This window comes from Heterostelium album, assembly GCF_000004825.1.
Source record: "Heterostelium album PN500 unplaced genomic scaffold PPL_scaffold1, whole genome shotgun sequence".
Lineage (NCBI taxonomy): Eukaryota > Evosea > Eumycetozoa > Acytosteliales > Acytosteliaceae > Heterostelium > Heterostelium album.
The window spans coordinates 1,082,506-1,102,095 of record NW_008805063.1 but is presented as its reverse complement, the minus strand read 5'-3'; the positions used below and the strand labels follow the sequence as shown (position 1 = coordinate 1,102,095).

The following is a 19,590-nucleotide window of genomic DNA, read 5'->3' as shown; positions in this document are numbered from 1 at the left end:
TGGAATTGCAGTCAATTGAAAAATTAAAGGGGTTTGTTTGAAAAAATCGCACATCCGATTTATAAAAAAAAACAGAGAAAATTAATCATCCATATTTTTTAACGTTTATTGATTGATTTTTTAAAACTGGTAATTGATAAAATAGTGTTATTTTTATGTACACAAAATAATAATAAAAATAATAATAATATTGATATATATGTTGATTGATTATCAGAGTAAAAATAGAGATATTGGATGGTTTGTCCGATTGCTAACTTTGTCCACTTATATATTTGTTGTTGTTGTTTTTTTAAAAGTGTTTAAAAGTAAATAAATCTTTAAAAAAAAAAAGTTAACAATTTTTAAAAATGTAAAAAAACAAAACACATGATCACACCTTAAAAGAGAAGAGAAAGAGTAAAATTAATATAAATTTGTTTTTTTTTTATTTTTTTTTTTCTTTTTTGGTGATAATATATCTCTTTATTATCATGATATCATTTCGTTTGCTTGAAAAAATAAAAATCCAATCCTCTGAGAAAAAAAATGTTGGAGAATTTGCAAAACCATTTTCTTGACTTTGAAAATAATATAAAAACAATCGATTTTATAAGGTATTGCTTATTTATTTATCAAGCAACAGTCAATTTATTTTTTTTCATCTTTTTTTTTTTTGAGAACAATTTAATAATCAAGGATATTTAAATATTTATTATCACATTATAAAAATAACAATTTCAGTGTTCAACATTCATTCATTCATTTAAGTCTAGTCCAGCTATAATGTTTGCAAATTAATATAATATAGTTTTGTTTATTTTCTTTTTGTAATATAATACAGTATAACATATAATAATATAATATAATAAAAGAATGACATCATCATCATCAACTACATCTTCGTTCATATCAAGATTCTTTGGAAATGATGATAATCAAAAAGATTTTGGACCTCTACCAGTGCTAGAGTACACAAGTGAACCAAGACAACAACCACCATCTCCACTGCTACCACCACCACCACCCTCAACATCAACAACTACCACAACTGCCTCTGCACCAGTGTCACCTTTTGCATCACCAAATGTACCGTCTGCATCAATACTTGCGCAACAAAACCCATCACCTCTCAACTCTGTAATCAGTATATCCGATCCTAACAATAGTAATAACAGCAGTGCTAATAATAGTAATCATAGTAGTAGCAGTAGTATTAGTTTAGATAATAGCAATAGCAATAGCAACAGCAACAGCAATAGTAATAGTAATAGTAATAATGGAAGTTTAAATAATATAGGTAGTGTCATTGGTGGTAGTAGTAGTAGTAATAGTAGTAGCACTGACAATACAACTAATAATAATAGTAATGTTAATTCAACAGATAAAACAATAGTAGATGTATTGAAATCTAAATTTCAACCAAATACTCCTAAGCCTGATAAGGTAAGTTGTTTAAAGACTGACAATTTTCAAATTGGCATGAATGGAAATCAAAATGATTAACAGGCTAATGATTACTTTTATTATTGTAGAAATTTTGGATGCCAGATCATTCCAGTCCACATTGTGCAGAATGTTCAACACTTTTCACAGTTCTGACGAGACGTCATCATTGTAGACTTTGTGGTCAGATTTTCTGTTGGAAATGCTCACAGCATTCAATCACCAACGGCAAGGGCGAAAAGATGAGAGTTTGTAATTTCTGTTATAATACACACAACAGTGGATCACAACAACGTGGTTTGCAAAACAACGACGATCAAATCATTCCGATGTCACCCAATGACATCATACAAAATATCGAAGGTACAGAGCATCATCATCATTCGGTCGATGGTGTACCGCAGTCACAACAAGACAGATCCGGACCGAACCAACTGAAGAACACTGGTCTATTCACCAGTAAACTAATCAACTATGTACCGTCCTTTCAATCGCCATTCTCAAAGAAAGATCTGCCCATTGTTGAACCTTCGCCTTTCGAACTCGAACAGAATCTCACCAAGATTATGCATGAGATCGGTGGTAACGAATTGAATTACGACCTCTCCGAAGATGAATCTTCTGACATGTCTGAAGATGAAGTTATACTACCTCAAAATGAATATATATCAAATGAAGAAAATAGTAGTAACAACAATAACAATAACAATAATAATAATAATAATGGTAATAATAATATTAGTAATAGTACAGATGGAAGTTTGAGTAATTCAACAGGAACAATGAATTTTGCAATGACATCGGGTGGATCTAATAGTTTATTGCCATCGTTGAACAAACAGGGTCAGAACGATCCAATGAGTACAGCTAGCGTAGGCAGCGCTCTTGTGACATCTTTTTCAATGTCTTCATTACCCGTTGTTAGAAATCGTGTGAAATCAGTGGATAGCGCACCCATTCCAAGCTCCAGTAATCTTAGTTCCAGTCATCAGAGTAGAAGTATCCTAAAGTTATCGACTTCACCTTCCTCTCCACCACCTACACCCAACTCACCACCAAGTTTATCATCTTCACTCTCACTGTTGCCAGGTTTGCTCTCACCTCCTATCTTACCGTCGTCATCGTCATCTTCCTCTTCGCAAGCATCAAATAGCACACAGTCACATCCATTGAAATCGTCGGCACCTGTGATCAACTCCAACACCGATGGTGGCGCACTCAACAAATCAAACACACTGGTATCGCCCAAGAAACCAACACAAGTCACTATCTCACCGACATCACTGTTCTTCTCTGATCCAAGTATCGTTTCACTAAAGAGTCATCCAAAGACAACCAACAGATCCAAGTTTTTAGAGAAATATCCACTTCCTCGTCAAGAGAGTTTCACTCTCCCCAAATCAACACCAAAGGAATCACCACCTCTCCAACCAAGAATGAATCTTGTTGATTCTCCCCTATTCAACGAATACCAAAAACATATATCCGACATGATAACTCAACTCATAGAGAAAGATAATATCGACATGAAATGGCGAGATATCATCTTGGAATTGGCAACCAATGCCTGTACAAAAGTGAAAATCTCTGTAAAAGATGGTGATAAAATGTCAACAAAAGAATATATAAAGGTAAACACACTTTGAATAATAATAATTGAATTATTTAAGTAAAAAAATATTAACTGAATCAATCAAATATTTTTTTTCACTTTTTAGATCAAAAAAGTTCCTGGATCACAAGCAGAATATAATTATATAGATGGTGTTGTACTTACAAAGATCCTTACTCATAAGAATATGAGAAATAAGTTTACCAGTCCAAAGATTCTATTGTTAAGTTGTTCAGTAGAATTCCAACGTGTTGAGAATAAGTTTTTGTTCTTTGATCAACTGCTACAACAGGAGAAGGAGTATCTAAGAATCTTGGTATCAAAGATTGCAGAGAAGAAACCGGATATTGTATTGGTTGAGAAAACTGTTTCCAGACACGCTCAGGATTTCTTGTTGGAGGCAGGTATTTCGCTGGCGTTGAACGTTAAGCCAAAGCTACTTGGAAGACTATCGAGATGTTTGCGTTGTGAGTCATTGCCGTCGGTCGATCATATCCAACCAAGTCCAACCGCCGCTTCCGCCAGTGTTATAGTTGCTCCAATAACCACTGTCGCCACCAAGCAGGAACAGAAACAGCTTGGTAGTTGTGGACACTTTAGAGTGCAAACCTACACTGTACCAACACTTATCAATAAGGCAGACGGACTGTCCGGGTCCACCAGTGGACTATCCGGCTCCGTTCAAAAGAAAACCTTGATGTATTTCGAAAAGTGTCTACCAGAGCTTGGTGCCACCATCACTCTTGGCAGTGAGAACAAAGAAACACTTGCTAAGATCAAGGATATTCTAGAGTTTGCTATATATGCTACTCATCACAGCTACCTGGAGATCAAGTTCCTCTCTGACCAATCGTCGACATTCTCAAGTCTACTGCCCAATCCACCCATTCCAACCTCGCCACTGAGCAACTCCAATCAACAGCTGGCAACGGCGTCGATCCTCTCTTGTTCGCCACACTTGAAGTTCCCACTTCCCAGATCGTATCCCAACATTCCATGGGGATTCCAATACACATCTCAACATCTCCGCAATAAGAAATCGTTGTTCCAATGCTTCTACTATCCACATACCGATGCCGGCCAACAACAAGCTGTACTACAGACTTACAGTGAAGATGAGATATTGGGAATTGGACTTTCACAGGCATTCGATCCACCAAAGCGTTACCCGATCCAAGAGGAATCGATTCTCGCACATCAGAACATCTCGTTCTCTCACTCTATCTTTTGTAACACCAACCAGTGTATTCCATTCGAGTTGCACTCAATCGACTTTTACACTGATAACGATATGACACTGGGCGAGTTCCTTGCGAAATTCTGCTTCAACTCATCGTTTGTTTGTAGTCACAAAGAATGCAACAGACCTCTCTTTGAACATGAGAGAACGTTTATGCATGCGAACGGTCGTATCAACATTGTCATTCAAAAGATATCGGCAACAAACACGCCCTCCCAGCCAACAACATCGACACAACAACCAAGATCCAATGGAATTTCAATTATCAATCGTTGTAAGCTCTGCAACAGCTTCAGTCCCGAGCAAATCCTAACAGATTCAACATGGGAAATGTCATTCGGTAAGTTCTTGGAGCTCTCGTTCTATGGTAGTTCGATCGTTGGCAACTATGCAGAGTGTAACCACAATATGATCAAGGATCACATCACCTATTTCTACCATCAAGAGATGGCTGCGATCTTCTCGTATGAATCGCTACCAGTCTTGGAGCTGACACTTCCACCCAAGGTATTTGAGGAGGCCAATCCAAAACTGAAATCGATGGTTCACCAACGTGAGATTGAGCTACTCAACGAATGTGCCAACAATGTATATAACGCAATCTTTGAGAAGTTCAACGAACTACAAGAAGAAGGTGAAGAGCGTGTCAAAGACCTGATGCCCATCTTACTCGAGGAGCGACAAGTAGTCATCTCAAAGATTGGTACTCACCTCGGAAGTGACTATGTCCACTGCTCAAACGAACTAGCTTCACGACTCACCAAGCTGCTCTATGCAAACTTTATGACTTGGAATTCACAGTTGAGTGGAATCATCAACAGTACATCGCTTCAGAAAACAAAGAGAGCGACAACCATGCTCAGCAACAACTCTCATATCGATGGTGCGATGGAGTCAACTGCATCACCACAAACCTCATTCAGTCAGCTTAGAGTGTCAGCTGTTGGTGCCACCACCGACAATATGAACTCATCTTTTGAAAGACAACAGCAACAACAACTCAATAACAATATGACATCATCTCCACAACTTCAAGCACCACCAACCATTATCACATCTTCACCACCACTCGAATCTGTCAGTCAACCAATTTCTACAGCTTCGCCAACATTGCAATCATTCTCCACTCCCACTGAATCAAGACCGATCTCACTGAACCAATCATATTCAGCAAACAACGTTTCACAAGGAGTTGAAAACAGTAGCTATAGTGCAACAACATTGATGGACTCCAAGGCAGATCTAGGTGTCTACACCACATCGTTCCAATCGTATTCCAACTATGCATCACCACAACGTGAGGTTAAGAAACTAAAGATTATTGACACCATTGCTGGTATCGTTTCATCGATATCATCGTCAAAGATCCTTGGTCCAACCATTCCATTCATCCTCTTGGATGGATCAGATAATATTGCAATCTACGAGAATGAACCAAGCACTACCATTGCATACACTCTAACATCCCAAGAATTCAAAACTACTTTTAATGAATTAATGGAAGAAGAAGTAAGTTACTATTATTGTTATTGTTTTGTATCTTATTGTAAAAAACAACAACAACAAATTGACTAAATTAATTTCTTGTTTTATTTTTATAGTTACAAAAACCATCAAACTTTGATATTGATTCGAACAATGTTGAGAATCCAAATGTTCCAAAGAATGATATTGGTAATTTCTTAAAGCAAAAGAGTACAACAGAGGCAGCAAAGAAAAAGAATATAGACAATAGTCTCTCGAGATCGATGGACAAGAGATCACTCAGCAGCAGTAGTAATGGTCTTGATAACTCGAGTAATCAATCATCACCTGCAATTACCCCAACTTCAACTCCACCACTTTTATCAGCTTCTATCGAAGATACACCATTCATCGATATCAATAGCAACCCGAATATCAATCCAAACAACACCAACAACATCAACAAAGAGATGTTCAGTGACAAGAACCTTAGACTTTCAAAACTATTGGTTTCAAATCAAAAGAAGGAAATTAAAAACAGTAAGTCATTATACTATCATAAACAATTTAATATTAACTAATATTAACAACTATTATTACAAATGTGCAGAATTTAAATTTGAAAAGAATGGTTATGAAGTCAATATCTTCTGTACTACATATTATCCAGTTCAGTTTAGTGCACTAAGAGAAATGGTTTGTAGTGAAGAACAATTCATTGAATCATTGACAAGATCAAAGGTTTGGATTGCCAAAGGTGGAAAGAGTGGTTCATCATGGAATAAGACACTCGATGATAGATACATCCTAAAGAATGTCAGTAAGATCGAACTAGAGTCTTTCTTGGACTTTGCACCATTGTACTTTGAATATCTTTGTAAATCATATCTTCACCAGATTCCAACAGCACTTAGTAAGATTCTAGGTGTTTACAGTGTAAGATGGAAAGATAGTAATGGTAAAGCACTAAAGAAAGATTTAATCGTAATGGAAAATCTATTCTACAATAAGAATGTTACAAAGGTAAAATTCAATATTGTTCAAACATCATCTTTTGAATTGTTTACTAATTCTTATTCATATTATTATCTCTATAATAGACATATGACTTGAAAGGATCTTTAAGAAGTAGATTGGTAAAGAATGAATCAGAAGTACTTTTAGATGAAAATCTTTTACAAGCATCATTCTCTACTCCCATTTGTCTATCAGAGTATGACAAGACAAGAATCTCTCTTGCCGTTTGGAATGATACTGCTTTCCTTTCGTCATTGAATGTAATGGATTACTCGTTGCTCACGGGAATAGACTCCAACTCTAACCAACTGGTCGTTGGAATTATCGACTACATGAGAAAATTCACTTGGGACAAAGTAGTCGAGATGAAAGTCAAACAATCCGGTATTATGGGTGGTGGAGGCAAAGTCCCCACTGTAATCTCGCCCAAACAATACAAGATAAGATTCAGAGATGCAATGTGGTTGTACTTTACAATGGTTCCAGATAAGTTTACCAGAGTGAAATGGAACGATGAAAAGGATTCTCCAAACAACAACAACAACAATAATAATAATGGTAACTTTAGCAACAACAACACCACTTCAAATCAACAATAAAGATATATTTTTTTTTTTAAGTAAACTTTTATTTTATTTTTATTGTTATGTATACATAGTTTAGTTTAATATCAATGATATTAATGAATGCGTAATTTGTGGTGTTATCGATGTTTGAATAACTAATTACAATGATGATTAATCATTTGGAGTTATTGAGTTTGGGATTGGGGAAAAAAATTTTGAAAACTAAAATATGTTGTTTCGACTTGTTGATAGTTTTGTTGTTTGTTATAATAAAAAATAATTTAATGCTTGTAGAAGATGACATCTCCTTCATCTTCAACGAATCTACACTCTCTCCATGAACGCCAGAGTGCCTTTGGAATTGGAGTTGGATCGAAAATGTAGTGCTTTCCAAGAACTTTCTTGATGTGCTTGGTGGCTTCTTCGGCGTGGTAATGTGGCATGGTTGAGAAGAAGTGATGTGCAACGTGGGTATCAGAGATGTGGTGGTGGAAATAATCGAGAATCCATCCGTAGGATCTGTCGACGGTCAAGGCAGCACCTCTTTGGAAATTCCAGACACCCTCACGATAATGTGGCATCTTTGGATCGGTGTGTTGGAGGTAGGTAATCAAAACCAACCAGAAATTGACCATCAAGTATGGAATGACGTAGAACTTGATGACGGCGAGTGATCCGTACAACTTGCTGGCATAGGCGAGAATGGAAATCATGGTGGCAACACCAGCAATCGATTGGATGACATCCCAGAATTGCTTCTTCTCAAAGAGCGCGCAGGTTGGATTGAAATGACTGGTCCATGCCTCAGAGTATGATTGACCTGAAAGATGTGTAAGCAAATAGATTGGCCAACCAACAGTGAAAATCTTGATCATATCGAGGAGAGTCATAATTGGTGATTCATCAAAGAGTTTGTGTGGTCCATCTCCCTCTGGATCGTTCTTCTTGGCTGGCAATCCGACAAACTCTCTGCTGTATGGAATGAAAACTTGATCACGGCTCATGTGTCCGGTATTTTTGTGATGTTGGGAGTGAGTGATTCTCCATGAGTGGAATGGGACCAAAAGGAAAGAATGTAAAAACATTCCCATACCATAATTAACAGACTAAAATAATATTAGAAAATTTGGAAAAACAATATTAATATTTTGAGCGAGGTATAAAATATTTAAATATTGCGGACCTACTTTGATGGCGCTGAAACCTTGGTGACCACATTCATGACCGAGTACCCAAAGACCAGTGCAAACAATACCTTGGCAAATCCAGTAGACTGGCCAAAGAATCATACGCAAAGCAAATGATGGTATAGAGTCAATGTATGAAGCTAAATAGAAAAGGATTCCTGCAATTACAAAATCGTGAACTACGTATGACATTGAACGGAGAGTGTCACGCTCGAAACAATGAGCTGGGATTGCATCTCTGATCTCTTTAATGGTGAAATTTGGAATGTCGAAACCTCTTTGGACAGCCTCGTCAATCTTGGCACCCTTCAGTGATGGCAAAACTTCTTCTTTTGCTTGTTTAATTCCTGCTCCCATTGTTTTTATAATTTTATCACAACTATTTTAAAATAGATGTAATATTTTAATGTTATGATTTTAAACAGAATAAAATAATGGTGCGAACCGTATTTAAATCCGGTAAAAACAATATTCAGAAAAAGAAATCAAAAAAAAAACAAAAAAGAAAATCAAAAAAAAAAAAAATAGAACAAGGTTTGTTTTACACACAGCCTCTTATCGTTACCATTTACACAAAATGATGGATTTTTTTTCACACACAAAACAAATCGATTGAGTTTTCTGATTGGTGCAGATTTTTTTTTTTTTTTTTTTTAATGACCTTTAAAATTACGCAATTGAAAAGCCGACATTATCTTTTTTGGAAGTTGTTTTTTTGAACATGGAGAGGGGATCTATAATGATGATGTTCCCATCATTTTATAAATAAAAATACAATTATATTGAATTGAGAGAAGTGTTTAAAAACTTTTCGAAAAAGAAAGACTTAATTGTAATTCAAAATAATATTTTAATTAAATCTCTCTCTCAATTTGGTCTTCTTATTATTTTTGAGTATCTCAATAAACTTGATTGAAAACAACAAACATTTGGAAATAAACATTAAATCTCATTTTATAACCCCACCTTATAAAAAAGTAAAAAACTAGCAACATTTTTGTTTAGATTGAAGTTTATTTAAATAAAAGAAGTGTCACTATCAATGATCTAAAAATGTTAAACTTTCCTTTAATTAAATAAGTGTTATATAATTTATTTATTTTCTACTGAGTTGCGATAGTTTCTCGAGAGCTACATCTTTAAGTCTACGACCCATCAGTCTCTTCTTTATGTATATAGCAGATACAGTTGCAATTGCCATTGAACCTACAACTACGAGTACAACAATGACTGGTACCTTCCATTTATCATTCTTTGACTTGCTCGAACCACCTTGATCAGTGCTACATGGTGGAACTGTTTCGTGATCGTCTGTCAACAAAAGACCAAAGTTAGGATCGAGAATGGTTGAGCTTTCAAAGTATGGAACTAACATTGCTGTTAAAAGTTGAACATCGTGTTTGGATGAGTTGTAGGATGCTGGTGGATCCAATATACTGGTACTGTTGTCGAGGATAACTGTAACCGCTTGAGTTGGTCTTGTGTCAGAGATAAGACGTGTTGCATATTTTCCATGTAAGACAACACCTTGACTTAGAATTGGAATGTCAAACAATGTTACATTTCCACTTGGCAAAGATGTTTTCATTGGACATCCTGGTTCTACTCTGTCACCTACAGTATCGTAGATCAACTGTAATGTATTCAAACGATTATCGAAACTCCAACCGGATATATTGATTTGGAACTTAACAGAGTTATCCAACACTGAGATTGGCTCCTTAGCAAACTCTACCTTGGTTGCATTGGGGATGATGGTGATGTTTACTTGGATGGTACATGGATCGCTTGGGAATCGACCTATGAAAATATAGGTATCATCAAGCTGAGTGTAGTTCACATTGTCCGCTGTCTTTTGCCAGACAATGTCGCTCATGTTGAGAATACGGATGGCATTGGTATCAGAGACTTCACGGATATATTTGATTCCGATGTTGAACACCATGCTCTTACTTGGTAATGTAGTTGATCCATCGGCATTGACTGTTGGTCTCATCGAACTACCGGTAATAGGATAGGAACAATCGCTTCCACCAAATCCAGGATTGCAACTGCAGGTACCAAAGTCTGTATCGCATTGTCCTTTACCTGCACAATCGTTTATACAGGCAATGTTGTTTCTATAGAAATATAGATAATCCCAGGTAATTAAAGTATGTCCAGAAAAGATTGCTACTGGGAGAGCACTACCATTGGTTGGTACCACACCCTTGTAGTAACAAATCAACATTGTACTATTAATATAAAAGAGAGTATCACATGGTTGTTCACCAATGGTTACATTTGTTTCATATTGACCGAATCCAGTTCCTGTGATTGTAATATTTCCACTTGTATTGAAATAAATGGAGGAAACCGAAGAGATTGTAGTAGCTAAAAATAATAATTAGTATAAATTAAATAAATATTTGTTGTTATTAGTTTTATAATAGTTACTTATGTTGTGAACTGGAATATCGACAGAGTTTGAACTTTGACCACCGACTTTAATTGAAATTGTGTTTATGTTGGTGATTGGTGCAACTAAAAATCTGATGGATTGATGTGGTGTGATGAAGGTTGGAGGTGACATTGGTTGGACACCTTGGATTGTAATGAATGCTAAATCGCTACCAAATGAATATCCTGTTAGGGTTACATATCCACTATCAATGTTTGTTGCAGTGGAAGTGATTTCATCGATATGTGGAGCTACATAATTGAATTGTAGTGGACTGGTTGCAATAGTGTCTAGCAAAATATAGGCAGAGAATGTACCAGTTCCTTCTGGAATAGTAACGGTTGCAGCTGTACCATTGAAATTGCTAAACGGTAGATTTTGATTATTATTGTAAACCAATGACAGAAGATCGGCTCTGTCAAAGAGATTCTCACCTACAACGGTGGCTACACCTCCCTCAGATCTGAATTGAGATGGCTCCATACTAATGAATTTAGGTGGTCTATAGGAATAACTGATTTTGTTTGATACAATACCGTCGACGCTCATCCAAAATTGATTTTGTCCATAATAACCAGCAGGAATGGTTATAGTCTGATATCTGTTGTCATTGTTTTGGACAGTAGATGGCAAACTTTGAATGGTGCCATTGATATTGGCAAAGAATTGAATAAGACTGAAAATATGACCTGCGTATTGAATGGAAAGATTGAGCTGTCCACCTTCATTTGGTAAAACATAGCTTGAAGAACCTTGGATAACTGGTGGCATACCCATGTACTGACTTAAAATAGAGTCACATCCACCATTAGTTGTTGCCAGTAGGGCACCTGTTCCGAAATTGATTTTGAAACGTGAATTGTTATTTGTAGAGCCTGATGTGCTGGTGTAATAGGGTGTCACAGACTTTGTTGCATTTGGGTGACCTGAGTAGTAAATGTATCCACTGGCAAGATACTGTAAACCTTCCCACATTCCTGTGTTTGATGGGAATGTTTGTTTTAGGAATTTATATAAATCCAGAGAGTCAATAACACCAAGATAACCTGGTGATGAATCCACATTGGTAGAAGCGACGTAGATGGAGGCATCGTCAAAACTTGGAATGCAAGCCTGTCTAACACTATAGAAGCTATGAGTGTTTTGGTAGTAGACTACAGGATTGTTGGTGACAGACTCTACACCATTGATATTAAGTCTGATTGGGGAAAGTGGGTCTGTAAGATTGGCTGGGTTATCGTATGTACAAATAATAACTTGATTGGATTTGACAACAGAGACAGTTGAGTTTACACATTGAATAGCCTTATTAATGCCAAAGGCAATTTTGATAGCTGATCCATCATTTCCGAAATGTTGACCAACAATTGTAATTTGGTCATTGTCTCTAAAAATATAAGAGATTTGAGATGCTATAAAAATGGATTAATTTATTAATAACAAACTAATATAAAGTTAAAAAATTAGTTATGACTTACGCAAATATTGATATGTAGTATTTGTTGTAACTCCGTTGATTGTGATTTCTACGTTGTAGACACCAGTACCGGCTGGAAGCAAGCATGTGAAATTGTTTGGTGAGATTTGTTGCACTGGACATGGCAAGACCACTGGATTGGTGATGGCCTCACCGATTTGAGTGAATGTGACAGCTGTGTTTTGGTCTGGAGTTCCAGAGTATCCTCTGATAGTGACTAGTCCACCGCTTGATGAAATTGGTGAGTCTACAATTGGATTACCCATACCACCAAACTCACACAGGTAAGCGTTGGTGGAAGAAGCCTGAAGATTGTTGATCATGGTGTAGGATACTTTTGTCTCTGGTCTGTTGAAAGTGGCCATATAGAATTCGAGGGTGGAGTATGAAGGTTCTGTAAGTCCCCAAGGACAATAGGTCAGACAACCTTTGTCAGCGCTGTAAAACAATTGACCACTCTCTGGACCGGTATTGAAATACCATGTTTTGAAGTCGCTATCAGGGTTGTATCCGGAAATCCATTCCTCTGGGGTGCCCAACAAACCAGCAGACTCTGCCCAGTCCCATTCCAACTTTGTAGAGAATGTGGCTAAATAACCTTGACCAAGTCCGTTTGGACCGGTTAACGCTGCACATGCCGCGTTTGCAACAGTGTTTGAAACTTTTGTGGTAATTTTTTGATAGTAATGTCCAGTGTAAGGATTATATCCATCGGAAAAACAAACTTGAACAATACAAAGTAAAGTGAAAACTTTTGAAATAAATTTAATGTTGGACAAAAAAGATGTTGACATTGTCATTTTTTTTTTTTTTTAAAAGAGAATAAATAATATTAAAAAATATAAATACAAAATAAAAATAAAACAAAATAAAATAAGAAGGTCGATCGATCGATGGTTGATTATTGTTGAAAAGTAATGTTAAAAAATTATTCGAATATTAAATGTAAGATAGATACTGAAATTCATCTATTTATTTGTATTATATAAATAAACATATAATCTATTTTTATTATTTGTTGTTGATGTTACTTGTATAGTTTGGGAACTAAGTAATTAATTTGACAACCAAAACTGTGAATCGATAAATACATCTAAAAAAGCTAACCAAAGAACACAATTTTATTCATCAGACCATCCATCAATAAAAAAAAAAGGAGTTAATCAAAATCGAAAAAATCATATGTCAAAATCTCAGCAAAACTGTGTTGGTGCATCATTCAGAGTATTGGATTATGGACAACAACAAAAAAATGTTTGTCGTGAAAAAAATTGCAAAATTAAAAAAAATTAAAAAAAATAAATTTTGCTAAACAAAACACATCATCACAATTTCAGGTTTTTTTTGGAGAATTGACATTTATTATTGTTCAATTTTGTAATATGGCATCAAAAAGAGCTGGGACAACACCAAAAACAAGAACAAAAAAGATTTTCTATCGCATCTAGATCTGACAATACAACATTAAAAGATGTATGTTCATCCAGTGTAAAAACCTGTTGAAAAAGTATTTGTTTTTATTTTTGTTATTATTTAATTTAAAAATAACTTTGTTCACTTCAAATAAGTTGATTAGTTTATTTATTTTTAAACATGTTTTTTTTTAAACTTTTGATTAAATAAGCTCGTTGACTTTCTAAATATTTAAAATAAAGATGTGTTTAGTTTATGATCAATTTTCACATAAACCACCAATAATATGAATGTGTTTTTTTTTTTTTTTTAATTTTTATTATTTAAGTTGTAACTTTCACCACCAATACAAACAACATATTAATACTTTTTGATCTCATTGATTAGATATATATATATGGTTGTTTTATTTGGAAATTAATTTAATAATATACTAGTATATTAAAGAAAAGTATCAATGAATAGCATTGGTTCGCAGTCTGAACCTCATAATCATCAAATGCATGATATGGATATGAGTATGGATATGAGTATGGATATGGGTACAACTGGTAATACACATCATGGAGCTGGTTCAACGTCGAGCTTTACCTTTTCAGTGCAAGTCGACCTCTTTGGTCTCTTGACGTCGGGCTGGCCGCAGTATTGTGTGGCATTTGTTTGTGTAATGGGTCTGAGTATTGCATACGAAGCACTACTCTTTGCCAAACAAAATTGTCACCGCTACTTTGCACATGTCGGTCCAGACACTGATGCAACCACCCAATTGAAATTTAAAATATCGATGACCGCTCTCCACGTTCTTACCGCGATGTTTCACTATGCGCTGATGCTGATAGTGATGACCTTTAACTTTGGAATGGCACTCTCTGTTTTGCTTGGAGTGGCGATAGGATACTCTGTTTTCCTAGAGTATCCAAATAGATACTATAAAAAAGTACAAAGGTAATTAACAAAGATAGATTATAATCAATCTAGATTTCTAATATTTTATTTAAATTAAAACAACCAAGGAGTGCAGGTGAGAAAATTGAAGATTTCGAATATAATAGTGGTAGTGCTGATCATTGCAACAATACATCGTACATCTCAGATATCAATACGAGCGATAATGTAATATTCACTCTTCATGAGGATTTTGAAGATGAAGCGGAACTAAACTCAAAACTGTAAAGAATAAAACAAGTAAGACACCAGAACATATAGGATGTCGAGCAATAACAAATATAGATATTAATCAACATGTAAATAAATAATGTTTTTTTTTTTTTTTTTTTATTGATACCATCCTCACAAGAAAATATCGTCAAAAAAAAAAAAAGGACAGTGGACATAAGTGGTTTTAAAAGTTCGACTAAATATTTATCAATATCAAGCCAAAAAATGGTCAATCGCAGATTTTGTTGAAAGATGGTGCACAATGTGAATAAACTATTTTTTTTTTGGGTTTTTTTTGTTAATTTTTGGTTTTCATAAATATCAGCACATCTCGAATCAGTTTTTTCGTTAAAAAAAACCTTTTAAAAAAAAAAAGAGTAAATTAATAAAATCTCTGTAGTAATATTCGTTTTATTTATAAATAAAACACTTCTTTTTATCATCACCAAACAAAAACAAATAAAATACAATAATAAATAAAATAAAATAAAACAAAAAAATAAATAGTTTAAAAAAAAACAAAACATTAGTTAAAGTGTTAATAAGGATATATAAATAGATAGAATAGAGTCAAAAAAACTAAATCAATCAATTCAATCCTATAGATGATTTGTTTATAATCTTTTTCTTTTTTATATTTATTCTTTTTATATTTATTTTTTTATTTGTATCAATACACAGTAGTAATAGTAACATCAGAAATAATTGAATAGTTTTTTTTTTTAAAAAATAAATATCATTAAAACAAAACAAATAATCAATCACCAATCATATCTGTTATTTTTTGATAACCACACATATATTTATATTTCACTCCAAAAACCAACAACATTAAAATTTGATCAAAACAAAACAACCACTCACATCAGTCCAACCACCACCAGACAACCAAAAAAATAAAAATAAAACATTAAAAAAATAAAATCAATCCAACTTCTAGAAATTCCAATCAGACAGCATGGATGTTGAAAATGATAGGGGTGTGGTAGTTGTATTACCAACTACAACAGAATCAATCATAATAAACAAACAACAAAACAATAATATTAATAATAGTAATGGTAGTAATAATCAAAACTATGCTGAAATTGATACTATAAATAATAATAATAATACTACTACTACTATAGACACAAGTCATCATGATATTCATATCCATCAACAACTACATCATCATTCAGCAATTAATAATATAAATTTAACATCATCATCATCACCAAATCAATCAGAAGCTATTATTAATAATAATCATAATAATCATAATAATAATAATTTTGAAGCTAATCATTTAAATGTAACAATATCACCTTCGTCTCTAGACACATTACCATCATCATCATTATCACCAAATCCAAACCATTCATCTGAATTTACAAGTACTGAAACTAACATTGCAGTAAAGGACAGTGAAGTACCGACGTCTTCCACTTCAGCCTCAACTACAACAACAATTACAACGGCAACAGCAACAACAACAACAACGTCGACAGAACAAGAAATTCAAGATCTAATTAGACATTCAACAGAGTTAATGAGGAAGTCCGTTCAGTTAACACAAGAATACATTGAACATATCGAACAACTATCTGAATCCGAAAACAATAACAATAACAATAACAACAACCTTACCAGTAATAACAAGCATTCTTCAAATTTGGATTCGATATCGGTTGAAAATCATCCATTGGCCAATACAAATACCAACACTGTTGTTGAAAAGGTGCCGATATCATCCGAGGCATCATCACAATCAACCACTTCAAGATTAGTCTGCAAGATGCATAGATCGAGTTATTTAATGACGCAATTAGGTGGAATACAAATGAACTCTAGTATCGATGAACTCTTAAGTGAGAAGAATCCAGATTCCGGTATGGGATACCGCGAACCAGGTCCACAAGGATTCCTATCCTATGTAAACCTGGATCCAAATCAACCGTTGAGCAGTCAGACCATTGCAAGTAATAATAGTTCCAGCCAGAATATCAGTTCGACATCGTTGGGCCAACAGCAGCATCAACAACCACATCATCAGCAACAACAGCAATTTGGACAACATCAACAACATAGCAATGGCAGTCTCAGTGGTTACATGAACTCGAGTAATAGTGCCAACGAGTTTGGCAACATCCTCAGAAGCAGCAGTAACAATTTGAATCTAAACAAAGTAAGAGTGGCATCTAGCCAGTCTGCAATCAACCTCAGTGGCTCAGGCAATGGATTCCCAAGCGCAAGCGGAGTTTCGCGATCTGTCTCCATGCTCAAGAGCGAAGAGGGCAAGCGAAAGAGTGTCCGTCAGAACCGAATGGCGAAGAACGAAGATGATCGCCGAAAGCGTAAAGAGCAAAAGCGTGCCAGAGCCAAAGAGAAGCCAATCTATGTCGGTTCACTCGAAGAACTGCCACCAGAATGCATCAAAATGATAAGAAAATCAAAGATACCAGAGGACAAGCTAAAGGAGCACTTTGAAATCCTACTGCCAATTCTCAGATTCCGTACTGGTTTCAATTTGAAATCGTCGAATCCACTATCGAAATCATCACTGCACGTTCACAACAATCAGGTAACCTCGATGACAATGACATCGACAACCACCACCAGTGGCGCCACTTCTTCACAACACCCGTTATCACCCGAGACTAACGGTTCACGCACACGATCCGAAAGCAAAGGTGCTGGTGGCAATGCAAGCAGTAAGATTGAAACACACAACAACGGTGGTAATGAGGACGACTCTGCCGACGATGGATCAAGATTGGAACAATCTATAATCCCAAAGGGTACCACCGAACTCTTTGAAAAAGGTGATGTTAAAAAGTTATATAAAAATTTAAAGCAAATTGGAAGTGGGTAAGTTATATTATTAATAGTTGTTAATATTATACAATAACAGCAACGACAAAAAAAAAATTTAATAATCATTATGAAATATCTTATTAATTTTATTTTATTATTAATAATAATTAATAGTGGATTTGGCAGTGTTTATTTAGCTAAATCTCTTGTCGACAAATGTGAGATTGCTATTAAGAAAATTGCACATACCACACCAAAGGCACAACGAACAAATTTAAATGAAATTGGTTATCTACATTTTTGTAATCATTCAAACGTAGTTAGATATTTAAGAAGTCATTTGGTGGACGACCAAGTTTGGATTGCAATGGAATATATGCAAGGTGGTACTTTGACAGAGGCATGTTCCAATCATTCCTTTAATGAAAGTTGTATTGCTTATGTTGCAAGAGGTGTAAGTAAAAAAAAAGTTTTATTTATGCTTAGATAACACATTATTAATACTTTACATTATTATTATTATAATCAAATTAAACAGATGCTTGAAGGTTTAAAATATTTACATTCCAATAATTTAGTACATAGAGACATTAAGTCTGGAAATATTATGATGACAATCGAAGGAAAGATTAAAATTGGTAAGTTGTTATTATTCTATTTCGATTTTCTGGAAAGTTATTAATTGTTGATTGTTTTAAATATTATTTTAGTTGACTTTGGACTATGTGTTGATTCAACCGAAAGAAAATTAACTCATATGGCAGGTTCACCATTTTGGATGTCACCAGAGATGATTAGAGGAGAAGGATATGGATGTCCATCTGATTTGTGGAGTTTTGGTATTTGCTTGTTGGAGCTTGCCAATGGAGAACCTCCCAATAGAAAGTCATCGTTGCATGCAATGTTCTCAATTGCTACTCACACTATCAATGGTCATACCGGTCTCGAGAGACCAGAGAAATGGACTGAACACTTTAGACACTTCCTTACACTATGTCTTGAAGTCGATCCCGCAAAGAGACAGACAGCTGAGCAATTATTAACGGTAAGCATCTACAGGTGTCCACTCAAAAGCGACCAATCAATCTATTGTTTATCGAACCTCATATTAACTGTATTATTATCTGTTATCTATAATCAATTATAATAGCATCCATGGTTAACCATATCTGAAAATCCCGAAACTATGAAGAAGATTCTTGCCCAGATTTTCATAGCCAATGTAATGAATCACCTTGATCCAATATAATCAATAATAAAAGCGGTAAAACATTTTATTATTATATACTGTTCAGATTAATTTAAACAGTTTTTATTTCACTGATTGTTATCTTTTATATTTATTTTTATACTCCATATCACCATACTTTTCATTTATTTATCAGCAGCATGATAGGAAACATCACAGCCAGCCATGCAAAATCAATACCATATTAATATTAACCTACTTGTAAGAATTCGTTTTTGATTCATTGAACGGTTTGTGAATGTGGGGATTATATATCAGCAGTCTGATTGTATCAATAAGCTATAAATATGGTCACACCCAGTAATATTTATCATTTACTGATGGTAAGCATTATAATCTCTCATATTGAAAAATATATTATTATTTCAAATTCCGAATTTCATTCTATCTTACCAAAAAATATTTATAATATTAAATTATTTATTATGAAAATTCCCTTCTCCTATTAAAATTGTGATTATTTTTCTACTAGTGTCAAGCCAATTTTTCATTCTACACTTGAGAATCATCATTATATTCAGCATTGTTTGTGTGTTTATGTGGATG

The 19,590-nt window shown here is 34.7% G+C and overlaps 4 protein-coding genes across 4 annotated transcripts; 2 read left to right on the top strand and 2 right to left on the bottom strand.

The window, feature by feature from the left end:
- Positions 1-855: 855 nt before the first annotated feature.
- Positions 856-7,357, top strand: pip5k3 (FYVE-type zinc finger-containing protein; the record flags this gene model as incomplete). The annotated part of the gene is made up of 7 exons (XM_020571518.1): positions 856-1,425; positions 1,515-3,056; positions 3,144-3,736; positions 4,148-5,786; positions 5,879-6,281; positions 6,352-6,764; positions 6,842-7,357. The coding sequence occupies 7 exons, from the start codon at positions 856-858 to the stop codon at positions 7,355-7,357; spliced, it is 5,676 nt and encodes a 1,891-aa protein (XP_020438792.1).
- A 248-nt stretch (positions 7,358-7,605) lies between these two features.
- PPL_00489 (uncharacterized protein) lies at positions 7,606-9,464 on the bottom strand (the record flags this gene model as incomplete). Its single annotated transcript, XM_020571517.1, has 4 exons — positions 7,606-8,296; positions 8,408-8,430; positions 8,461-8,890; positions 9,439-9,464. The coding sequence occupies 4 exons, from the start codon at positions 9,462-9,464 to the stop codon at positions 7,606-7,608; spliced, it is 1,170 nt and encodes a 389-aa protein (XP_020438791.1).
- Positions 9,465-9,607: 143 nt separating this feature from the next.
- PPL_00488 (uncharacterized protein) lies at positions 9,608-13,228 on the bottom strand (the record flags this gene model as incomplete). The annotated part of the gene is made up of 3 exons (XM_020571516.1): positions 9,608-10,884; positions 10,948-12,363; positions 12,430-13,228. 3 exons carry the CDS (start codon positions 13,226-13,228, stop codon positions 9,608-9,610), a joined length of 3,492 nt encoding a protein of 1,163 aa, XP_020438790.1.
- Positions 13,229-13,899: 671 nt separating this feature from the next.
- On the top strand, positions 13,900-19,546 carry mkcC (putative protein serine/threonine kinase; the record flags this gene model as incomplete). Its single annotated transcript, XM_020571515.1, has 9 exons — positions 13,900-13,916; positions 14,289-14,786; positions 14,855-15,010; positions 16,056-17,849; positions 17,970-18,249; positions 18,334-18,433; positions 18,506-18,840; positions 18,946-19,017; positions 19,517-19,546. The coding sequence occupies 9 exons, from the start codon at positions 13,900-13,902 to the stop codon at positions 19,544-19,546; spliced, it is 3,282 nt and encodes a 1,093-aa protein (XP_020438789.1).
- Between the last annotated feature and the right edge of the window lie 44 nt (positions 19,547-19,590).